Raw genomic sequence first — 17,221 nt, 5'->3', positions numbered from 1 at the left:
TGAACCAGGCAAGGGAGGACGAGCAGGGTCCTGGAGGCCCGAGGGGCGCGGAGGAAGAGGGAGGAGCTGGAGGAAGCGAAGGGAAGGGGAGGATTTTCCCTTCTGCTGCCTTCTTTTTTTTTTTGTGGCCGGGGGGGGGAGGTTTCTGCTGCTGGTGGCGGCGTTTCCTTCTGCTGGAAGATGATGAGTACATGAGGAGGGAGGCTCTGAACCTGCTTCTCTGCTGCGGGATTGTCTCTCCCTCCCTCTCTCCCCCTCTCCCCGCTCCTGTGTGTTTGGCTCCCCGGCTGTGTGTGCGCGTACACTGTGTATATATATGTGAGCTGGGAGGTTATTGCAAGCTTCTCTCAGCAGCGCTGCTCTGTACAGGAAGAAGGGCTCAGCTGCAGTGGTAGCATCAACAGCAGCGTTAGCAGCACCAGCGGCTTTTTCCGCCTTTCTCCCTTCCCTTCATCTCCATCTCCCTTTCCCTCCCTCTCCCCTGTCTTTTTGGGGATTGGTTTTCCTTTTTTTTCTGTTTTTCTCTTCTACAATCCTTCTTGTTTGACACTTCCTGGATTTTTTTTTCTTTTTTCTTTTTTTTTCCGCCCCGTTTTTTTTTTTTTACATTTCCTCTGAGAAGGAGGCACAGACACACACACAGAGAAACACAGAGAAATAAGGGAAAGAAAAGTACCAGGACTTATCCTGCCGCTGCAAACCCAGAGATAGCAGACGAAGAGGGGGGTTGGCTTCTACCCCAAGGTAAAGCCCTGCCCCCTTTACCTCTTCACCACCTCCTCCGAGAAAGAGAAGGAGAGAGAGAGAGAAGGGGGCAAAGTGGAGAACAGCAGGTCTTCTGCGGCTGGCATTGGGAGTACAGGGAGCCAGGAAGTGAAGGATGCTTGTGGTTACCCGAGCTGGCTGCAGGGCAGCTCTCTTCCTCTGGATTTTCAGCAGCATTAGCTGCAGAGCCAGGACTGCTCTGCCTGCATCTCGTAAGTACCCTTTGCTAAGAAGCATTACAATTTCAGCTCTGCAGAAAGCCAGAGGGAAATTCCCACAACTCTGGGAGGTTGATTGTTTTTTTTTCTCTGCTGGTGAATTTTGCTTTTGATTTTCCTGTGTATTTGTATGTGCATGTGTGCACTGAGGTTAGATACTGTTTGCAGTACTCCCCATCAGATCTTCCTTAGCATACATGATTTCAGTGGCAGCTGGTTTGGAAAGTTGAAAGTATACTGCTCTATGATATAGTTGCGGTTCTGCAATGGAGTCAGGGGGGAAAGGAATCAGATAAAAGCTGTTCAAAGTTTGGGGGTGGGTTTTGGTTGGTTGGTTGGTTTTTTTTTCTCCCACCTTCCTCAAAGCGTATGCAATTTATATTTGGAAGTACTTCCACAGTTGTGTGAAGGAAAAGAGGACATGCGAGCTGTTTCCATAACTAGTGTGATATCAAGGAGCAGCAAGAGAAAATAGTGCCTCATTTGAAGAGCAAAGAATGATGGTGAGTTAATGACAGGGAATGGTGCCAGGACAGCTTTCCTTGAGAGTGAAGTTTTGCTTCCCATAATAAAATGAGCAAAGGTATTTTAGAGGATACCAGCAATTGTGCTCCTAGGGAGGCAGAAATAGTTGAGAAATGATCAAGCATCTGCTGAAATGCTGAACTTAAGACAGGAGGAGTACCTATGCAGGACCCAGTTCTGCTGTCAGAGTCAAAATGACAGCATACTCATTGGTTTCCATGGGTGTTAGATCAGATCTTTAACACTGCACTGAGCTGTAGTTTCCCGCAAAACGTTTGCAGGTAGATGTCAGTGTTAAGTATTTAGTTGTTTCTCTTCAGACCGTGTAAAGCATTTGCCATTTGCAAAGTATTTTTGACATGCATACTGAGATGAAGCAGTGCATTTTTATACAATGATTAAAAATAGACCCTACTGTCGACTTCCTCTGCTGTTTATAAAGAAATGTCCTGAGATGTTACAGATACATGTGTTGGGATTATGTGTATGTGAATGGGGGCTGGTTCTACTGACCAAGTAGGGAATTGTCTTAGAATGTAATGTGTATATACTGCATAGAGATCTATATGGATCATTCTATTTATTTATTTATTTGATTCCTTGGGGCAGGAATGAACAGTGCAATGACTGGGGAACTGGAGCCCTGCTATACTTTCTCATTGGGTTTCTATCTGTTATCATCTGATATCTGTTGAAAAATGAAAGTGTTATTGTCCCAGGATTTGCTTACACTTAGACATATGTTTGTGTATCAACAGAAAATGTGCAGCAGTGTCTGCATTGTATCTAGGTCTCAGGATAGCTCTCAGGAGGCTACAGGATGTTCAGTTATTTTTCTGCCTTTGGTTTAGGAGAAGTATTGATCCTGAGGTTTACTGCTTAGTTTTGACCAGCTATCTAATTTTTCTTCTGAATCTTATTTCTTCATGGTCATCTCTCAGGCTCTGCATAAAAGGAATATACAGGGAGGAAAAAAAGATTTATGATTTAGGTTGTCGGAAATCTCATCTTGGGAAACAAAGTTCCCTGCTCTGCTATTTTTATAATAGGATTTCCGAGTTTTTGTTCGTTTGTTTTGACTTTCTATAACTAATAGCTGTGGTTTAACGTGAAGATGACCTGCAGTGGGCTATCTGATTACCCAGCTAAAAAAATCTTTAACTTTTGAAAGAAGTTAGCTGAGAAGTTAATGACTAGTAAAATCACCATAACCAGAAATCCCAGGGATAAGGAGATATATGTAATATCTTAATTGCAGTTTATTCATATACATTTCCATCTTGACAGTGGTTTTTTTCAGATATCCAAAGATTTCTTTCTATTAATTCATCTTCCAAGAGCTTATGCACTACAGTGCTTATGTAGCGTGCAGCATTTCATTTCTGACTCTCTTCTGAAAGTCAGATGGAGCAAGATCTGTTTACAGGAAACAGAAATATAGCTGGAAGTACTCGTCAGCCTTAAAAGGACAAAAGGAGTATTCACATTGCAGTACATACTTAAAATTCTTGTAAAGATCTGTGTGTGCTTGGGAAGTGGTACCACAGTAGGAACTCAAGTGCTGTGTCACAGGGTTTTGGTGCAACACTGAACTGGTTATCCCATTGCATGCTTTGGCATACAAACTGATCTCTGTTCGGGATTTTCTGGGACTGTTTCTCACTTCGTCTGTAATTGATTGTGAATGGCATTGGGGATTTTTGCTGTCCTTTGACAAGAGAATGCACTTAGTCTTTTATCTCTTTTTCCTCGTTGATTTTGAATGTCATATTCAGAATACTTCTGAAATAATTAAAAATGGAGTGAAATGCAACTTTGATGTAAAACTGGTTTCCAGCCACGTTTTTCTTTTCTCTTCCACTGCTACTTTATCTTTTGACTTTGAAGTAATTAACAACAACAGATTTATTCCTCACAGTGGTTTTAGGAAGCATGCAAGATTCATAGTGTACAGGGAATTACAAATCCCTACATATGAGCTCACTATTCAGTGTTTGCTTATAGCCTGCTTGTGCTGACTTATTAAAACATACAGGTTTTGGAAAGAATAGAACTGTATGTCACTTAGGTGAATATATTGCATCTCAACTGTTTGTTTAGTTTGTGAAGTCAGTAAATCTATCTCTGTCATTAAAATGATGTCTCTCAGCAATGCTGATTCAGAAGTGATCATGTTGAAAGCTTTGAATCTCATTAAGTTTTATGTCAAGATGAAGCGGGTGTTGAAAGCCCATCTTGTAGTACAGTAAACATAGAGCATAGTATCACAGACACTAATACTCAGATCTTACTTTATATTTTATTCATAATAATGTTTTTGGCAATAAATTCATCACATTCTGCTATTTTTTTGAAATAAGCATAGAGGGATCACAACAGTCTTAACTTCTGGAATCAAGGCTAATGAACAGCTCAACCAGGAGAGGTCATCACAAGATAAAAAGTAACACGGAAAATACAAATCTAGTGCTTTGTAGCCTTTTACATGGCTTAAAGATGGAATGATCAGAATATGACTACGAGTAGAGCAACTTTCACTTGTATTCTTATAAAAAACACACAAAGCAGTGACCTTGTCTTCTAAATGAGAATATTCAGGGATTCATCATAGGATCATCTGTTCTCTATGAAAGCAACTCACTTAAAAAGTAATTGTCTCTCACAGCTAGGACTAATTTTGGGTTGTGTCTGTTTATGTGCAGTGCAAACCTGATCAGTACAAACCTATTAAAACTTCTAGTTCGGATACTTTTCATGCTTTTGCACTAGGTCGCATAGCACTGCTGCAGTTGAAGTTTAACCCTATTGGACAATAATCGATGCAGAAATCAATGAGGAGGGGGCAGGTATAGTAAATCATTAAGAGTTGTGTATAAGCAAAACTATGCATCTTTTAGCTTTGTCTGCCTGGCACCCAGACCTTCCTTAATAGCTTGGGTAAGCAAGGAATAGGTCTCTTCCAGATAATTTACACATAACAGTATTTTGTGTATTTAGAGCAATTCCAGTTGTTTTTCTGTTACATGTGATTAACAATTCCTAGGTTAGGTCCTGTTTGGATGTAAACTCACAGATCCCATAGAATACCAGACATTTTCATGGAGGTATAATGTTTAATCATATTACTTACTCCTGGGTGTCAAAGCATTTACAGATACACTAAACTTTTAAAGCGAAGGCCTAAGTTTCCATTAAGACCATAGGAATTCATAACATTAAACATATGCTTTCTTTTTTGTTCTTTTAAAACACTGGAGCTATAAATTAGACCATTATATAATAGTACTGTCATTTAAGGTGCTGTGCATCACTATATAATAAAACCAGCATTCAGCTAAAAACCAGCAGTTTGTCAATTGACTGTTATTTAACAACACGCAACTGAGTTACTCGGGGTGACTTTTCAAATGAATATGCTTTTCCTAGAGCAGTACATTACCTTACATGGGAATAAAATGGTAATAAATAGTCTGCTGTCATGTCCAAATTGGTGGCAGCAGCTAGAGCCTGCATCGGTGCTGAAAAGCCTGAGTTTCAGAGTCCTTCACTTCTGTGCATGCAACATTACCCACAGCTTGATTGCAGACATTTGTCTATATGCAGAAAGCCTGATCCAAGTTTGATGTGGTCAGTAGGCCTTGAATCAGTTGCAGATGTCATTGAATGAATGTGCCTTGCTTGGGTTACTTTCACTTTGTTTGTGTGCTTAGCTCGTTTGGTTTCTTAAACTCTGGTGCAATAACATGGAATACAGCACACAAGTGCTTCAGTCAGTGCTCCAGTCTGCAAGAATGTTTGAAAGTGAAGTTAAAGACTATGAGTTGCAAACTTGTCTCTGAATATTGGCTGTTTCCTTTGCAAGGAGATGAGAAATATCTTCTGATTATCTCTCACTTTTTAACTCAGGTCCTTTAAACACATGTGAAAGATTATTTCAGTGGATGGAGTTGTGACAGGAAATTATATATATCATATAGTAATAAGACATTAGAAACTGTAGCTTCACTTGGATAATTCACGTCACTATAGATCTGTGACAGAGCAGGTTTTCCTATTGAAGTTCTTTAGGAATTTCAGCTTGGATCTCTAAATCATACAAAGCATCAGATCTCATGTTTAATGTTTAGTAATTATAGTAATATTTATGACTTCATAATACTCTTAGTGCTCAGGGCAATAACAAACCATGCACAGACTGCGGGTGTTCACTATAGTAACTTTCTACACATGCAGAAGCTGATCTACCTGTGAGCAATTTGACTCATTGGTCAGACATAAGATAACAGGTTAAATCCCCAGGTGTGTCACGGCCCATGTCTGCTTTTCCTCAATACAGAGGAAAACACATGCTCATCATGCAAAAGGATTTGGACTTGCAAATGTGTCAGTCACTTGAGACAGAAAATGTCTCAAGCAATGTTGATCTTCTTCATCAGATCAAACTCTGACTTTCTCATTTTGTTAATCTTTAGAAATGCAAAAAGTGAGTTTGAAACTCTAACAGTGTTTAGAAAGAGGTAGTTTGATCAGGGCATAATTTCCAAAATCCCCATGAACATGGGATGCTTCTTTAAAAGATCAGGAAGATCCATGGGACAAAGAGTACAGTCCGGTAGCTGGAATCTTCTCTTGCTGAAGGAAACAGAAGTTGTGCCACTGATTTTAAGACTTATGTGGTTAAATTTTTGGTCAGTGAGAAGTTCATGACTCAGTCCATATCCATTGGTATGAGATACTAGAAATGATTAAAAGGTTCTTCAGACTTCATCCTTTGAACTAACATTGATTTTATTTGATTACACTTCATTTATTCAGCTGCTTTATTGGCACTGCATAGGTAGATAATCTGAGATGACGAGCTAATTGCTGAACATGCTAAATCTCTAGATTTGGTGGTGTAGGAAATTGCAGTAATCAAGAATCAATTCTTTTGAGCCATTTTCAGTTCTGGCTTTGGAGGTCCCATAGATAAAATTAAAAACATTCTGAATGTGTAACATTTACAAAGAACACAGGCACATCTATGCTTTGATAGGTATGCAACTTTATAAGCAACTTCACAAAGTTGGGACCTGAGAAATTATCTCAGTGTTCATGCCCTGCTGTAGTAGCCAGCCATTTCCTGTTTGTTCCTTAAGCTTGAACAACTGGTAATTCAGAGCAGGAAAGGATATTGACATTCACATTTACCTCTTGCCTCTGCCTAAAAAGGTCTATAGAGATTTTTCAGCTTTACAATCTCCTGTAGAGGTGTTTCTTTCAGACATTCAACTGAAGTGGTCATGCTAAGCCTACTGAGGGACTGAAAGATTTATTCACACTTAGAGTTCATAATTCGATGTTAATATTTATGAGCATCTAAAATATTTATCAAATATTTTATTTTCATCTGTCTCCACACTCCAAAAATATATTTTAAATATACCTATGACTAAGATTGACTCAACATAGCTAGGAACTTTGCTGCCTGTTTTGTGCTTGTATCAGTAAAAGCTCAGGCTGGGTTACAACTTTAAATGTGTAAATCAAATAAGCTGCTAACAATACTTTCTAGTAGCTAGAAAGCATTTGAACAATTCTAGCCAAAGGATTTGCCATCCGACAAATGAATGCGATATGTTAGAATGAACATTTATGATTTGTTTCTTTCAATTACTTGAAGTCCCAGCTTAAAGGGAAAGAAACATTTTCGTGTAGAAACTGAATGCCCTGTTTAGGTATCTGCCTAAATAGAACATAAACATTCTGTCTGATTTTGTAAAACTGCTTTATCATTTAATATTTTGTAACCTTTGCTTAGGGAAATCAGCCAGGCACGTGCTGCATTTGGCTCTACTTCCTCTGTTTCTACGATATAGGAATTATCTGCATATGTGCATTTTTTGCATCGAATGTAGAGGTGCACCACTGTCCACTTTTTTTATTACTTAAATGTTGATAAAGCCTTGGCTATGTCTCTGATTGATTCATAGAATCACAGATTGCTTTGGTTTGGTTTGAAAGGGACCCTAAAGCTCACGCAGTTCTGATCCCCTGCCCATGGGTAGGGATACCTTTAGCTAGACCAGGTTGCTCCAAGCCCCATCCAGCCTGACCTTGAACACTGCCAGGGATGGGGCAGCCACAGATTGCTCAGTCGTCTTGTGTACTTGACCAATAAATATATATTTATTGTGAAGCCACTGAAAACCTGCTTCCTTTTAAATTTAGAGGGAAATTTAGAGGGAAAGAATACAGAAGATCAGCAGATGAGCTGATGATACTGCCGGGGTCCATTTCAGTAAGGGGCAGTAGAAGGTCTGTAATTGAAGTTTGCCAGAAAGGGAAAGAAAGAATTACTGCCATAACAAATGGAAGATAAAATATATATGGGCCCAATGCAGTGGGATGCAGCACAGCAGGCAAAGGAGTTGCACTGTATTTTAGGTTTTCATGTCTTATATACTGGGTTTAAAAGTTACTGGTGTAATGTTCTTGAAATGCAGTTAAGGTGGGATGTGATTTTACTCCCATTTATGGGAATGGTAGCAATACTGTGGATGAGGAAAAGCCCTATGTAGGAAAACCAAACCAACAAACAAGAAACCAGAAATCTTTTATGTCCACCCTGTTGACCCAGGTTTCAAACTCAGATGCTTTACTATGATCTTCAGACCCTGCCTAGATTGTCAGTAGCACACAGGAGGGGCTTGTACATGTTCTCTTCTTTTCCCTGAATACAGGTAAAAAATTCAATCTCTTTAAAAATATGAGGAAAAATGAAAAGAAGGAAGTAAATTAATTTAGAAACATAATTAAAGATGAAGACTGATGGCCTCCCACCACTGTTCTGGACCATGAAACAAAAATGGTGACGGGGGAAGAACAGAAGAGAGGTTGCCTCCCATACAGTGACAGTATATTTTCTTTCTGCTGAGGAACGGAGTCAGAGGCATAAACATGCCCAGTTCACAGCATTAGCACTGCATTAGGAAGAAGAGCGAGCTTCTGCAAGAAATGGAATCAGAAGCATATCTTGCACAGGGCAGGCTGTGTTGGCTCCATGTTCCCAAGCTTCAGCATGATGTACTCCCTCAATGTGCTCTTCTTCAATTTTATATCAAAAAAATTTATGCTACTGGGCATAACATCAGTTATATGATGAATATCCTTCCTGCTTCTTCCCTGATACCACCAAGCTGTTAGAAATGATACTGGAATTCCCTATAAATAAGAGATGGTATCCATTACAGTTCCAAGCACACACCACCAGATCACGCATGCATTTGCTTCTGCTCTTCAATTATTTGCCATTTCTCACATACCTCCTTTCTTTTTTGTATTAGAATCATAGAATAGAATCATAGAATCGTTAGGGTTGGAAAGGACCTTAAAATCATCTAGTTCCAACCCCCCTGCCGTGGGCAGGGACACCTTATGCTAAATCATATCACCCAAGGCCTCATCCAACCTGGCCTTGAACACTGCCAGGGATGGAGCATTCACAACCTCCCTGGGCAACCTATTCCAGTGCCTCACCACTCTCACAGGAAAGAATTCCTTCCTTATATCCAATCTAAACTTCCCCTGTTTAAGTTTTAACCCATTACCCCTTGTCCTGTCACTACAGTCTCTAATGAAGAGTCCCTCTCCAGCATCCCTATAGGCCCCCTTCAGATACTGGAAGGCTGCTATGAGGTCTCCACGCAGCCTTCTCTTCTCCAGGCTGAACAGCCCCAACTTCCTCAGCCTGTCTTCATACAGGAGGTGCTCCAGTCCCCTGATCATCCTCGTGGCCCTTCTCTGGGCTTGTTCGAACAGTTCCATGTCCTTTTTTTGCTGAGGACACCAGAAGTGCAGACAATACTCCAGGTGAGGTCTCACAAGAGCAGAGTAGAGGGGCAGGATCACCTCCTTTGACCTGCTGGTCACGCTGCTTTTGATGCAGCCCAGGATACGGTTGGCTTTCTGGGCTGCAAGAGCACACTGCAGCCGGCTCATGGTCATTTTCTCATCAACCAATACCCCCAAGTCCTTCTCCCCAGGGCTGCTCTGAATCTCTTCCCTGCCCAACCTGTGCCTGGGATTGCTCCGACCGAGGTGCAGGACCTTGCACTTGGCATGGTTAAACTTCATGAGGCTGGCATCAGCCCACCTCACAAGCATGTCGAGGTCCCTCTGGATGGCATTCCTTCCCTCCAGCTTATCAACCGAACCACACAGCTCGGTGTCATTGGCAAACTTGCTGAGGGCGCACTCAATCCCACTGTCCATGTCAGCGACAAAGATGTTAAACAAGACCGGTCCCAACACCGATCCCTGAGGGACACCACTCGTTACTGGTCTCCAGCTGGACATTGAGCCATTGACCACAACTCTTTGTGTGTGGCCATCCAGCCAGTTCTTTATCCACCGAGTGGTCCATCCATCAAATTGATGTCCCTCCAATTTAGAGACAAGGATGTCGTGTGGGACAGTGTCGAACGCTTTGCACAAGTCCAGGTAGATGACATCAACTGCTCTACCCCTGTCCATCAGTTCTGTAGCCCCATCATAGAAGCCACCAAATTGGTCAGGCAGGATTTCCCCTTAGTGAAGCCCTGCTGGCTGTCACCAAGCACCTTGTTGATTTTCATGTGCCTTAGCATGCCTTCCAGGAGAATCTGCTCCAAGATTTTGGCAGGCATGGAGGTGAGACTGACTGGTCTGTAATTCCCTGGGTCATCCATTTTCCCCTTCTTGAAAATGGGGGTTATATTTCCCTTTATCCAGTCATCGGGAACTTCACCTGACTGCCAGGATTTCTCAAATATGATGGCCAGCGGCTTCGCAACTTCATTCGCCAGCTCCTTCAGGACCCACGGATGGATCTCATCAGGACCCATGGACTTGTGCACGTTCAGATTTTTGAGATGGTCTCGAACCAGTTCCTCTCCTACAGTGGGCGCAAGGTCTTCATTCTCACAGTCCCCGCATCTGCCTTCCAAGACTTGGGTGGTGTGGTCAGAGCCTTTGCCAGTGAAGACCGAGGCAAAGAAGTCATTCAGAACCTCAGCCTTTTCCAAATCCTGTGTAGCCAATTCTCCCGAGAGCTTCCTGAGGGGGCCTATATTCTCCCTAGTCTGTTTTTTATTTGCTATGTACCTGTAGAATCCCTTCCTGTTATCTTTAATACCTCTAGCTAAGTTTAATTCTAACTGAGCCTTAGCTTTCCTAACCTGGTGCCTAGCTTCTCAGACAACATCCCTGTACTCTTCCCATGCCACCTGTCCTTGCTTACACTTATTATAAGCCTCTTTTTTCAATTGAATTTTCCTCAGCAGCTCCTTATCCATCCAAGGAGGTCTCCTGGCCCTCCGGCTGCACTTCCTTCTGGTTGGGATGCAACACTCCTGAGCTTGCAGCAGGTGATACTTGAATATCAACCAACAGAGTCTTGGGCCCCCCTGCCCTCTAGGGCTGTATCCCATGGAACCTTACTAAGCAGGTTCCTGAAGAGGCCAAAGTCTGCTCTTTTGAAGTCCAGGGCAGTGAGCTTGCTGCACGCTCTTCTCACTGTCCTGAGGATCTCAAATTCGAGCATCTCCTGATCACAATCACCTTGCTCCCTGCTCTCTGCCTTCTCCCCACACTTTCCTCCAGCAATAAACTGACTCCACTGCCTCTCTTGGATTTTCATTGGTTCATCACCATATTGAGTAATCTGCTGAGCCTGAAACTCTGGGAGGTTGTCTTCATTGACTCCTGGTTGATTCATCTGAATGTGAAAGCTAGGTACACAGGTAATAGCTCAATTGAAATTCCTTCACTGCTTAATCACTGTGCCATAATCCTGGCATGTGGAATCAGATATTATGAATGAAGTTAAGATCATTTTTTCCAAAACAATTATTAGAATATCATTATAAGGAATGCTTTTAGTAGCTGTGTTCATAATTACGCAGAAAATGCACTTTCAGACTTTAGGTCAGTACAGTGCACATATGTGATACATAATGGAAAAACCTGCATCAAAGGAATGCTGTGGGCACATCATGGCCCCAGTGTGCATCTGCCTTGAGATTTAGAGGCTTCAGAGATACAGGAAATGCAACTGCCAGTGAAAGCTTGAGGAAGAAAGTTGTTGAGTACTTCACCCTTCTCGGCATGAGTTGTCAACAGATGCTCTGTCTCATTTACCAGAGGGGTACAGGTTTTTTTGTCCTCCTTTTCTGGATCGTGTACCTGTCACGCTTTTGACACGTTTCCTGCCAGCATCACATGTCTCAGTCTGGAGATGTGTTCTTCATCCTACCTCGATGACTTCACACAGGGCCACATTAAAATGCTCAGTCTTTCCTTCTAGCAGCTGACCTGCATGTCCCAAGCTTGTGACATGTAAACTTCATGCATCTTCAGCTTCAAAGAGTATGCATTTTTCTGCAGTTCAGACAATAATGATGTTAAATAGTGAAGGGTTGAAAATCAAATTTCTGGTGGTTCTCTCTCGAAGCCACTGATTTTCTTTGTTACGGTTACTTTTTGATATATTTAGTATGTCACATTTATAATAATTCAATATCTTGGTTCAGTGTATGCTGCCAATCAAATGCCTTCAGAATTGAATCTGCATACTATTACAGTGCTTGCAGAAACAGATACAAATGCATTTGATGGAATCCAAATTTGTCATCTCAGAAAAAACCCCGCACCAGAATACTTTGACAAGATCTATTTTTACAAACCCAATGTGGATTTGCACTAATCACATTTACCTCCTTTATATTTTTATTAATCAGGTTCTCTTGTTTTGTCTACTTACTTGGAGCAGCTTGTAATTACACAGGTCATTTCTGTCAGTATCTGCACACTATGCTTTTCTTCAGGCTTTTGGAATTTCCTTGGTGTTCCAAGGGTTACTGGAAATCAGCAATAACAATGCTCAGAGACCTTCTCAGGCAGAGGTTGCCCTGCTGGTTTGAAGCTGTCTAGCCTTGTTAGCTTGTATTTAACATCTTCCTCAGTTTTTATTAGAATGAAAATAGTTTTGTTGCCGCTCTGGGATCTGACTATGCAGCCTGGTTTGTTTTCCTAACACTATGTTTTTGTCTGTTTTACATGATTGGCAATTTCACCACTTGTATGTAGCAACTTTTGGTATGGATCTCATAGCAAAAGCTTCTCATCTCTCCTCTCACCTCTTTCTTAAAAAAAAAGAACAACCCAAACCCAACAATCAAATCTGTGGTTTATTTATTTATTTTCCTTATGTTTTCTGTGCATAAATAAATCAACTCTTTTGATTATAATTTTTCTATATCTGTTAGATTCTGATTTCTTTGGAATGGTTGAGGTTGTGAGGGACTGCTGGAGGTCATCTTGCGTTGCTCAAGCCAGGGTCATCTAGAGCAGGCTGCCTGGGACCATGTCCAGAGGGTATTCAACAACCTCTCTGGTTTTAGCCCCTCTCCAAGGAGATACAGCCTCCCTGGGCAGCCTGTGCCAGTGCTTGGTCAGCCTCTTGATGAAAGTTTTCCCTGGTGTTGAGGTGCAAGCTCCTGTGTTTCAGTGTGTGCCCATTGCCTGACAGATTCCTGTCAGCCCATTCCTCCAGCCTGTTGAGGTCCCTTTGGAAAACAACAGGACCCTCTGGCACGTCAGCCACTCCTCATAGTGAAGCACTTCTCCAGCTAGACTTCGTGCCACTGTCAGGGCCCAGTCCTTCAGCTAGTTCTTATTCCAGCTCACTGCTCATGCAGCCCATACTGCATCAGCTTGGGATCTTATCTCTATGGGGATCTTATGGGAGACAGTGTCAAAAGGGACTGAGGCTAGGCTGACAGGCCTGTAGTTCCATGGGTCCTCCTTCTTGCCCTTATTAAACATAGGAGTGACATCTGTTTTCCTCCAGTCCTCAGGCAGCTCTCTCAGTTGCTGTATGTATTGTCAAGTATTTGCTGAATTGTTTTCAGTTTGAGCTCCTAAACCCTGAAGACATCTAGCTACTACTGCTACTAAATATACTTAACAGTGGATTTATATCTCTATCAAGGAGCAACCAAAATATGTCATTAGTACTAGAAATACATATACAGAAAATGTTTATTTAGAAAAAGGTCTAGAAACCTAACAAGAGCTCTATCCAAGGCCAAACTCAACCAATGTAGTTTTCATCATGTTGCAATGCCATGTGTGTATATCTTGAAGGGTTGTTTTCTAAAGGGCAAAAAAAGCTTCTGTTCTTGTAAGTGCAAGACACTGATGATCATCTCATAAAGCAAAATGTGCTATAATATCAAGGAATCTTTCTGATGGAAACCCAGAATAGACTGACCATGCATATTAATATTGACCATTTATTGAGCTGACAGAGGAAATATTATCTTGCAGAAAGAAAATGAATTTCCTACTTTTAACTATTTTCCTCTGGAACAGAAGCAGTTGGTAGTATGAGCTTTTATTCTATGGAAAGTCAGTATTTTTATTTCTTTTGAAGAATATTGTGAGAAGTCAAGTGAAAGACTGGAATAATTGTGTTTCAAAGTGCCTAGAGAGGGAGCTCCTCTGTTATATTCTTAAAGAGTTTAGATCTAGGGTGTTAACTTAGAAGTACAGCAGACAGTTCACTGTATTACGTGTCTCATTGTACGTAACCCTGTCTAGTGACCCTGTCTAGTGAATCAAGACCTAAGCCACTCTTGGTGGAGAGGGATGTGGACATAACAGTTTACCTGAGTACTTCACTCGGGAGAGTGTATCTGATTTATACAGTTGAGTCCTGCAAAATACAATTGAAAATAGTGGGGACTATGTAAGCTACTTTTGACATTCTGAAACAGGCACAACCAGCATTACAAGCACGTCACAAAACCAGACGTATCAAGAAAAAAAGTGTAATGAGTGGGGATTCTGTCCACAAAGTTATGGCATAAAAATTCCTTTTAATTCTTCTGACCAAGTCTAGAAAAGGAAGACTAAACCAAACTAGAAAGTCCTAGAGATTGAAGTAAGTACTGAAATTTCAAACATGACTCAGATTCACAGCTCAGTGGAGTGAGGTCAGGCTTTCTAGGCCAGTCATGTCCCTGCATATACTCCTTGAATATGGATCTGTTTGGCCACACTCATTTGATGTGGGTGCACATGCAAGTGTCCCTTTGGATTGCTCAAGATTCATATAAATATCATATACACTGTGTAGTGTTGGGGTAGGAATGCATCCCCAAAAGATCATAGAATCACGAATGGTTTGGGTTAGAAGCGACGTTAAAGCTCATTCAGTTCCAGCCCCCTGACACAGGCAGGGACACCTTTCACTAGACCAGGTTGCTCCAAGACCCTTCCAACCTGGCCTTGAACACTGCCAGGGATGGGGCAGCCACAGCTTCTCTGGGCAACTGGTTCCAGTGTCTCAAAGCCCTCACAGTAAATAACTTCTTCCCAGTATCTAATCTAAATCTCCCATTCCTCCTTGTCCTGTCACTAGCTGCCCTTGTAGGAAGTGCCTAGGTGGCATGGTTGCAAGCAGCAGCTTCATGAAAAGTGCATGAGTAAGAGAATAAAAGGAGATAAATGTAAAACCAGAGAAAATAAGACTGAACTGTCAACTCAACTATAAACAGAATTGTCTCATAATTATGAGAAACTGCAACAATTGTTCCAAGTCTGCTTGTAGGAGTGAAAAGAATCTATTGGCAAATGTCTCATTTACCCAGAGCCACAAGGATAAGCACAATGCAGAGAATTTTTCAGAGCCTTTTCAGTGGAATTTCAGTGGCATGATTGGCATTTTATCACAATTCATATATTTAAGACAGTACTCTGCTTCCCAAGAAGAAAAATATTATTTACAAGTATAGCCTGTAATTTGTACTTATAAATCAGCGTAGGCCATGCTTTGCTTTAATAACTCTGATTGCAGAAAGAAATGAACAGTTATGAAAAATCTCATTGTAATTCAGAATGTAAAGATGCAAATGCTTTTAATAACAGACAAACTGTATATATCAAAGGAAAATTGCTCTGGTGTCAGTTTTAAAGAGGGCTATAGTTACTTCCCGGCACTGGTGTTTAATGGTTACAAAGTTTTGTTTTCTTTCTTTCCATCTTCCTTCTGCCCCAAGCAAACATTTCAACTGATTTAAATGAAAATATTTGTATTCCACAAGATTCTTATCCTTTGATTCTGGCAAAGGAGCAAGAGGAGAAAACCAGATGCCTCCCCATATATTCCTTAGGCCAAATCCATCCTCATTTTTGAGACAGACTCCTACAGAGTTGAAAAGATGTGAATTCATTTTGCCTGACGTTTTATGATAGAAGGGATGTGGAGGCTGTAAGGGCAAGGATCAGAACTTCCCTCTGTATAATGCTCTTGATATTTACCAGGGGAAGATTTAATGGACTATCAGACACATGTGCAACACAGATGGAATTTGCTGCCGGGGTGTGTAAAGATATAGTATGGAGGTGAGCTCCCCTAAAACTGTCCAGAGGCAGTGGGCAAAGACAGAGAACCTGTTTCAGTTGCCTGCAGTTTTATTGCACATTATTTGTTTTGACTGTTCTAGGTATAAATGGATTAAATAAACAAACCACTTGTAACAGTAAGCCTCAAATGTAAATCTGGCCATGTGCCTTTCATAAAAAGAGAGTGGTGTTCATAAAACGGTGTTGTCACACAACTGATGGAAGCAAAAATATTCAGTGATGGATCTCTAATTTCTTTCAAGTAACAGTAATGTTTTCATAGAATCACAAAAGGGTTTGTGTTGGAAGGGACCTTAAAGCTCATCCAGTTTCAGCCCTTTGCCATGGGCAGTGACACCTTCCGCTAGACCAGGTTGCTCCAAGCCCCATCCAACTTGGCTCTATCAGACACAGGGGAAACTTCTAGCACCTTTTCACAGAAACCAGCTCTGTAGCCCCCTTACTTTGTCCCAAAACCTTGCCGTGCAATCCCAATACATCAAGTTTATTTCTAGGTATGGTGAACCCTTCAGAAGTTAGTTCTTAAGGATTTTGAGTTACAAAGGTTACATACTTTATCTAATTGGTACTGAGCAATGAATTTTAGTAGCTGTTCATCCTAATCACCTGGTTAAAGGTTTTAAAAACACCAGGAAATCAAGCCATGAAATGCATGTGGAGTGAATGGCACACGGAAGATAGAGCTGTCAGTTCATTTTTAGTTTTCTTTGACTGTTGAGTATGACTTTCTGGCTGGCATCAGATGATTTTTAAAAACTTTGGAGCTTACAGAACTATTCAGTGAAATTGACTGACTAGAAATTCAACCTGTAAAGACTGGGTAATTCAGAGTATGATAATCTTGTATCAGAATGTCTGCAGGTCCTTGAAAGCTATCACATATATTCAGATAATTTCAACTACTAGTCAATGTTTGTCTCCAGACAAATTATAAATTATTTACCCTCTAGTGTTCATTAAAGCATCTGCACTTCCAGTCCATAAAATCAGCAGAGTAATATGCATCTAACATTGTTTTTAATAGGTATTAATACATGTTCAGTTAAAGCCATTCCAGTCATTGATCTGGAAGTCGGAACTACTCATGTTACATATCTTGGTAATTTAAATTAGTGTTATACTTGATAGAATCATAAGAGATGGTCTGATGACAGCAGTTAACAGCCAGTCTGAGCACTATTTCCAGCAGGCCAGCTTTCCTGAAGCGTTGGAACTTGTAACAGCATTCAAGGGACGGTTTAGCCACATTTTGGTCACTCTGAAAA

At 41.1% G+C, this 17,221-nt stretch overlaps 1 protein-coding gene across 1 annotated transcript in view; it reads left to right on the top strand.

Annotated features, from left to right (window-relative positions):
• The first annotated feature begins 202 nt into the window (after window positions 1–202).
• CNTNAP2 (contactin associated protein 2) overlaps window positions 203–17,221 on the top strand; it is a 1,014,729-nt gene continuing 997,710 nt past the window's right edge. The window contains exon 1 of the mRNA XM_062625371.1: window positions 203–977. Within this exon, the coding sequence (XP_062481355.1) occupies window positions 881–977 (97 nt within the window). The 5' untranslated portion in view covers window positions 203–880. The remainder of the gene's footprint in view (window positions 978–17,221) is intronic.

Source organism: Pezoporus occidentalis, unplaced genomic scaffold, assembly GCF_034315485.1.
Source record: "Pezoporus occidentalis ecotype Australia unplaced genomic scaffold, CSIRO_AGI_Poc_V1 ctg28, whole genome shotgun sequence".
NCBI lineage: Eukaryota > Metazoa > Chordata > Aves > Psittaciformes > Psittacidae > Pezoporus > Pezoporus occidentalis.
This window is presented reverse-complemented; position numbering and strand designations above follow the sequence as displayed.